Source organism: Colius striatus, chromosome 19 (assembly GCF_028858725.1).
Source record: "Colius striatus isolate bColStr4 chromosome 19, bColStr4.1.hap1, whole genome shotgun sequence".
In the NCBI taxonomy this organism is placed as follows: Eukaryota; Metazoa; Chordata; class Aves; order Coliiformes; family Coliidae; genus Colius; species Colius striatus.
Genome location: NC_084777.1, coordinates 8415638 through 8423565, shown reverse-complemented (window position 1 = coordinate 8423565; position 7928 = coordinate 8415638). Strand labels below are relative to the sequence as shown.

Sequence of the window (7928 nt, the reverse complement as noted above, 5' to 3'; positions counted from 1 at the left end):
AGTGCGTAGTCCAGGAAATTCAGTAAGAAAAGATTAAAAAGGAGAGGCTTTTATGCTGAGTCAGATTAGGTGATTTCTTTGTTCTCTTTCCTCTTGAAAAATTAAAATAAAAAAAGGAAAAGAATTGAAAGTCCAACTTGCTGATTTCTTGTTTCTCTGCCACCTGCGTGACAAAGTCCTGTTTGGCCTCGCTGTCCCCTTCCACCCCCTCTGACCACCACCCGACCCCAAACCCCACCAGCCTCTCAGCACATCACGAGTCCTCGACTCCTCGGAGTCCCTTTGCCTCCCACAGCTCCAGGCCCACTCCTTCCCTCACCGCCCCTTGGACTCCCCGTAGGTGTTGCGCAGCATGGAGACCATCTTCTCCTCACACGTGACTTTGGTGTCCTTTAGGATGCTGTACCAGACCATGCCGGGCGGCCGGACCTCCTCGCTGCGGCAGAACAGGTAGGGCATGGTCTCGGTGCGGCTCTGGATGTAGGCACTGCGGAGCAGCGTGGAGCAGTGGCTGCTGACCTTCTCCAGCCTCCTCAGGATCAGGTGTGCCTTCCTGGAGGGGACAAGCAGAGATAGAGACAGAGCAGGGCCAGCGATGCAAAGAGGAGACTAGGAGCCAGGCTTTCTGCGTTGCACCACCAGCTGTGTCTTGTGATGAGAACAGACGAGACCCATTGCCTAAGATGTTGTGCTGGGGACACTGGCTGCCCCTGGCTTGATGTCACCCCCACTGCTATGTGTTCCTGTCAGGCTCCGGTGCCTATGTTGGCCCCCATGCACCCTGGCAGGTCCCTCAGCACCTTACTGCTCCCAGCTGATGAGCCCAGACCTCCCTTTCCTGCAGGCAAAAGGACTGACACTGCACAACACATTGAGACAAAACAAAATAAACCCGTAAGAAACCAAGAACGGCCTCATGGGAGTCTGCAAAGTGCTAAATCAAACAAAGGGAGGGGAAGAGGGTTTAGTTCAGTGGTCTGAAAGTCTCAAGATCAGAGATTATTTCCTCTCCCTCTGGTGCCACAGGAAAGCTCTGGATTGGGGGTTAGGGGATTTCACAGCTCCTACAGGAATGTAAATTCCCGATAATGACATGTCAGGGGCAGTGCTGTCAGTCAGCGAGGCATAAACATGGGGATTATTTGATTAGGAAAGCTGAGTGATGTCTCAGGCCGGGCTGTGAGCCCCCAGACAGGGGGGCAGCACTGGAAGCCTGATGAGCCACACGCCCGGAGGCAGCCGGGGCCGGGACGCTGGGGAAGGGCTGGTCACAGTCACCCTGTGCTAGAGCAGAAGGCAGCAGGGGAGAGGGCATCTGACATCCCCAGCCAGACACAGAGCTCTCCCTTCAGAGCAGGAAGAGTGGATGAAAGGCTGTAGGAAACCACTGCTTCCTCAGGGCTGCACATGGACAACTTCCCCACACCTCCCCGGGGGCGATGGGCTCAGGGTCAGCTTTCCCAGGGCAGGGAAGAGCAGGGGTAGTTGTCTCCTCTTGGACAACACTACGTGGTACCCATGGATTGATTCGATCCATAAAGACAAGCCTGAGGAGGCAATTGGAGCCTCATTGGCTATACACACACATACACAATAACCATGTCATGTGCCCAGCTCTGACAGAGTTAATACTCATGCTACTCTCCTGGATCTTCTGCAGCATCTGGTGCTCCCACTGCACATCAAGGCAACAAGAGCAGGTCCTGTGCTGCTGGATGCCTGCTGCCAAGAAGCTACAGAACTCTATCATGGCATTAGGTGCTTCCAGTAAAGACTGATGAGTTAAAGCTAAGCTCAGCAGCAAAACAAAGCCCGTGGAGACTGTCACTACAGCTAACAAACTCCAGCAAATCAGTTACTGGTGCTGCAAGGGATCAAAAGGCATCAGCTGTGCTATTTCCTTGCCCGGATCACCATGCCCTGGTGAGCATCTGTCCAGCCTGACTTGGAGCCAAGAGCTGGTGATCCTTCCAGTGCTCACCCCTCCTAATGCTAACAAATTGTTTCTTAACATTTGTGCTGATTCTCCCTCTTTTTTCAGGGAAGGCTGAGCAAGAACAGGCTCCACAGTCAGCTCATGGGAGGGACTTTGATGTGAGCTAACAGTGCTCAGGACGAGAGCAATTAGAGATATCTATAATGTCTCTAAGGCCACAGCTCCATGGTCAGCCTTATTTATCCTGGATAGTCCCTGCTACCCAAGGATGCCATTGTCCCCTCCCCAGCCCTAGAACACTGCACCAACATGGGGAAGTTGAGTGAGTGGCCATGACCAGCCCTTGAGGCAAACCCCAGCGATGGGTAACCATGACTTGGCCCTAACACTACCAGGAGTGGACTCCCCAGCAAGCACCTACCCAAACTCCTGCCAAACTCTTCTCTTCCTCTCCAACCTTCTCACTACTTCAGCCTTCTCCTACCTTCCATAGCTTTCTTCACCAGCCTCTCACTTCTCTCCTGCACAACCTGCCTTTGGCTTCCTTTTCCTCGGCTTTTCCTACCCATTTTCATGACTTGCTCCATCACACTTCCATGATCTTTTGTATTTTGCTAAAAAGCACCACGTTGTCCTTGCTTCCTTACAAATACTCAGGTCTCTTATCCAGGCAAACATTCCTACGTGTGAGGAGGAGCTCAGGGTTGGCAAGAAGTCCAGGGCTCAAACCATCCAGACCTGCTGACATCTCCATGTGCTGGAGCTGTGTTCGTCATGGAGCTGGTCCCCACAGTCAGACCTGGGAAAGAACTGGTGTTGAAGGGTGGGGTCCTACAAAGATGCTGAAAACACACTGTCCTGTGGTCAAGGAGAAGACAGGATGATGGGGATGGAGAGAATCAGGCCCCTCACTTTCTGTGTCCAGTGCCAGAGCCCCAGCGTTGATGGGTTTCACCACTTTGAGTCATTTCATTCCGTGGGGCAATGAAGCCATGTGTAAATGTCAGGTTTAGCTTTCAGCTCTCAGCTCTTCCCTCTTAAAAAAAATAAGGAAAAAGAGAGACAGAGTCGGGGAGGGGAGGGGTGAGAAAGAGAGAGAGAGAGAGAGGCTTTCTGGGGAAGGCTGGGTAATAAATTACAGGAGCAGTTCTTGGGCTGCCAATTTAACGCCATAAATCAAGCCCTGGGTATTACCCAAGTGCTCCCTGTGGAGGGCTGTTGGGTCAGAGCGACCACCTTTTCGAATACTGGAAATGAAATCTTCCTAAATGCTGACCAACTCCATCCCTGCCAGAAACTGTGATTTATTGCCTTATTAAAGGGCAGGAATGGGGAGAGGACAGCAGGGGAGCGAGCGAGGGGGAGTCAGTCTCCTGGCTGCTTGTGGTCAGACCCCAAGCTCTCAGCCCCTAAAGAGATGAAGCAACTCCCTCTTCCCCCTCACCCCATAGCCCAGATGGGGTTGACACCAACAAGGAGGCAAGGAGGATGGTGCCCTCCCACCTGCCACGGGCCCGAAGCAGGGGCTGTGCTTTCCAGCTGGCGCCAGCCAGGGACCGACTCTGGGCTCCACTTCTGTGATGGGTTTAGGAGGTCACAGCCACAGCCATAAATGATGAAGAGGGGGATTTAAAAACAGTGAGGGCTCTACACGTCTGCCTCCCTCTGCTGTACCTCATGGCGTGGTGGGGGAGAGGAAAGGGGGGATGGATGGATGTCTGCTGCCCAGGCACCTTCCAAGGGCTCGTGCATGAACCAGCAGCCCCACTGCAAGGCCGTGCAGTGCAGGGATTGCACAGGGACAGGGCTCTGGGGTCGCTGGTCACCAGCCCCAGCTCTGCAAGGATGTGCCCAAGAGCAGGAGACACGTTACCTCCTGCCCTGCTCATTCTTGAGGTGGCCCTGCTGAGGCATTTGTTGCTCAGCTACATGGGGGACAACAATCACTCACCTTGATAGCTGGTGGGGGATATGGTTTAGTTTAGTAATAGGCTTGGCAGTGTGAGGTGAGTGGTTGGACTCAATGATCTTATAGGTCTTTACCAACCATAATGATTCTGTGGGATGACAACATAACCAGAGCCAGCAAAAGCCTGCCCCATCTCACCTAGGAGGAAAGCACTAAAAGAGAATGAACCAGCATTAAAAAGCAAAGAAGAAATGATACCTGGGCTGGAGCGAAGGATGAGATCCCAGGACTGCTGCAGGAAGAGGGTGGCTGCCTGGCTGCTGTGTTCCCATATGGGGTTATTTTGTCATAAATTCAGATTTTTCCACTCTACTGAGAACTGACCTGGGTCTGTCAGACCCTCGTGCGGGAGGACAACAAGTCCAGGACTCGATGGCCTCTTATCACAGCCTCCCATCAGTACATTGCATTCCCCCTCAGTACCAGAAGGCAGCTGCTCTGGAGATGCACTTTGTCTCCCGTGGCCGTCCCTGCTGCCTGAGGTCCCTGCCTGGGCAAGTTGTTCGAGCACAGGAGAAGCTGAGTCGATGCCACATCCTGACATCCACTCTTGCTCGTAGCCACAAGCAGGGACATGGAAGGAAGCTTCTAACTTATCTGTCCTGTCTCCTCCTAGAAGCCAAGCCCCATTTGCAGTGGTCATAAGAACCATCCTGAAAACACAGTAAGAGGAAAAAAACAGAGAAATGTCCCAGTCTGTGTGTCAGGAAGCGCTCTGGCTGCACGGATCCAAAGCTCTGAATGCACAGTAGCATTAAACTTTCACTGGATTAGACAGATTCTCCTGTTTTGTCAGCACAAATTAACTCTGTGAGATTCGCTTGATGCCTGTAAGAGGAGAAGGGGGAGCAGGAAAGGGGTTGTTGTTACTAAAGGAGACTAGCAGGATGAGGCAAGCCAGGTGCCAAGATGCTGCTGACCACAGAAAGTCCTGGTTTAGGGCCACCTATGAGCTAAGTTTTTAATGTCTCCTTAATGTAAACGGTCTGGCTGGGACATCTGGCTGTCAGTGTGTCTTCCTGCAAGCAGCTGTTTGGAGTAACCTGTGGCTTTCATGGAAACTGGGCTCACGAGGACTCCAGTGTGATGTATTTATTACACAGAGGCAATCAACTTCCCTCTTGTCGCTCAGTTTTACGAGTGAACATTTACTGTGAAGCTGAGGCTCATCTGATAAACATTCCAAGGTACGAAAATGAACGTCCCCTTGGGAAGGAGAACACTCTGCCAATTAAAACCGTGTTAAGAGATGGCCTCCCTTGGCAAAGCCTCCGTCGCCTCCCACTCTGTTTCTCTCCCAGCTCCCGGAGGAGCATGGCTGCATGGCAGAGCTTTGCCCTTGCCAAGAGCCTGGCACTGGCTGCTGTGGCCTTTATAGGTGCTTCCCCTTGTCTGCAAGTCACATATTTCCCCAAGTACAGACCAGGGGCATATGAGCACTGTGAGATGCTCCTCTGAGCTCCCATGAGGCAGACAGACCACAGCTGAATGGAGCCCTGACTCCAGATGTAGCTTGGTACAGTCAGGCAGTTTAAATGTCACCTTGTGAATCTCATGGCTTTGTGCATCCTTCAGTAAGTGTGTTGGATCTCAAGTAAGACAGATGTGTAGGAAGAGGGTGATTGTTCCCAGGGATTTAGAGAGAGAGGAACAACTGAAAAGGACAAACAAGTCTGCGGTGTCATCAAAGGAGGACGGATGAGAATGGCTCTGTGCCAGGGGCTAATGAACTACCCAAAGAAACTATGACCAAGGTCATTTCTGGAGCAAGGCAAGCCCCAGGGCAGCTTGGATTTATGTCCAGGAGGGGTGTAAATTGTTGTGAGGAGCTGTCATCCTGGTATTATGGACAGATCCTCAGCCACATCCAACAGATAGGAGCAAACAAGCAGATAGGAGCAGAGGGGAGAGAAGGAAAATTGTTTCCAGTTACTCGTGGGCTATAGGATCCCATTCCTCTGCTGCAGCTCCTCAGAGGAAGATGCTGGATGAACTGAGCCTTAAAGCTTCAAAGCAGGTCAAAGCTATTTGAATCCTGTAAGAGACTTTAAGATGTCCAGAGGAATATGTCTACTTCTGTCTACTTTACACATATCACTGTGAGAATATATGTCAAGTCAAATTGATAGAGAAATAAACAAATAGGAGGAAATGTCCATGAAATACATTGCTTAGAAGAGCCAACTTTACCACATACAGATTGCTCAATCATTGACCCCTCTGATGGTATATACAGACAAAATGCAGGATGGTAGAACAGACCTGCCCTGGGTGCAGAATCCTTCCCACTATGGATGGAGGGTGGTCGTGGAGGCCACATCATGTTCCATGACACCACTGTGCTCCACCAAAAAATGCCCAGGAGGAATTCTGCTGCTCCTCCTTACCTGGTTGTGTCATGCACAAACTCACACTGTAAGGGCAGACTTGCCCTGTGTTCCTCAAATACCTCTGATGTTTACAGCTGCCCCTGTACAGCAGATCTTGATACCTAACATTTGCCACTGTACACGCTGCTCAGCACAAACATACCTGCTGCAGTTTCACTCCTTTCCCTCAGTCACCCTTTCCAGCCATTCATCCACTCTGCAATTAGTCAGGGTGTCTTGGAACCCCAGGACAGTCATGGTCTCATGGCTCTAACCATGGTACCATGGCTCTACAACTGAAGAAGACTGCAGTTGGGCCCAGTTTAGCCTTTGTCCCAAGCCCAATTTACACCCTTTGCCTCCACCTCCCAGATTTTCCAGAGCACTCAGCTCATCTGCAGCATCGCCCAACCAGATCAGGCTGCTGGTTGCTAGATGTTCCACAAACATTCATCCAAAGACCACCCAGCTGCCAGGTGTCCCATAAGCAGTCATCCAAACACTGTGTGGGACCTGGTGACCCTATGGGACAGCAGGACAACTTGGAGAACACCAAAAGAGGACTTCTCAGCTAAGAGGAGAAGGCAATAAGGGTGACATCAACAGAGGCCAGGCAGAGGGGTGCTCCTGGGGAGGACACAGGGAAGGGACAGGTACCTGGGCCCCAGCTCATCCTCACTGCGCCAGACGAAGTCTCCAAACTTCTCGTAGTGGGAGTTGTAGTGGTGCTGGACTCGGAAGAGCATGGAAGCAGAGACCTCCATGAGTGTGTTGTAGGCTGTCTGCTGCTCCTTCCCGCTGGTGTAGCCGTTGTAGAGGTTGTAGATTTTGTCAGCTATCTCTGGAAAGGATTGGGGGATGGGATTAGAACAGCCAGAAAGTGATCACCCAGCGGGAGGAGGAGCAAGGCCTTTGGCAGGGCTGGCAGGAGAGGCGGGCAGCTGGGATGGCTGCCAGGCCTGGGGGGCTTCCTGCAGCAGGGTTTAGTGACCTGGGAGCATTTAGCAGCTCCTCAGGCTAATCTTGCAGTGACTATAAGGACTCCAGCAATGGGAGAAGAGAAGGAGAGTGACCAGCACAGGCAGCCTTATCCTCCCAGGTAGGACAGGCAAGCTCCACATCACAAGCTATGATGTTAAAGGACAGGAAGAATACACCACCATGGATACTGAGACAGAACATCAGCCAGAAATGCAGCATGTTATCATTGTGGGTATCTGCTAGAGCAGCACAAATGGATTAAACAAGAGGGTACACTCTCTGATGGGGAAAAGGATCTCTTTCTGGAAATGAAAAATGCACAAAAGCTCCATTTCCTTCCTTTTCTTTAGTCTCCTGTTTGCCTATTTTCCAGGGAATGCTTATCAATAACAAGGCATCAAGGCATCAATCAAAACTGTCTTTTGTGTGCTTTGCACAGGAGCAAGCAAAAAGGTAACCTGCCTTTCAGTGAGGGGAGTCGCCAAGTGCTCTGGGCATAAGAACAAATGGGATTGGCTTCAAAACTGGAAAATGCAAATGTTCAAAAGGCTTTTGTCACTGTTTCTGTCTCGGAACCAAAGCACCTGCCACCAGTGTCCTTCGAACACCCAGAGCTGATGGTGCCCCACACCGCTCACTGCCCATCGGTGACGTTATAGGAGTCTCCCCGCTG

The 7928-nt window shown here is 51.5% G+C and overlaps 1 protein-coding gene across 1 annotated transcript in view; it reads right to left on the bottom strand.

Moving 5' to 3' along the window:
- Positions 1–315: 315 nt before the first annotated feature.
- ASTN2 (astrotactin 2) overlaps positions 316–7928 on the bottom strand; it is a 319116-nt gene continuing 311503 nt past the window's right edge. The window contains exons 22-23 of the mRNA XM_062011422.1: positions 6932–7115; positions 316–553 (exon numbers count right to left, since the gene is read on the bottom strand). Of these exons, the coding sequence (XP_061867406.1) occupies positions 316–553; positions 6932–7115 (422 nt within the window). The remainder of the gene's footprint in view (positions 554–6931; positions 7116–7928) is intronic.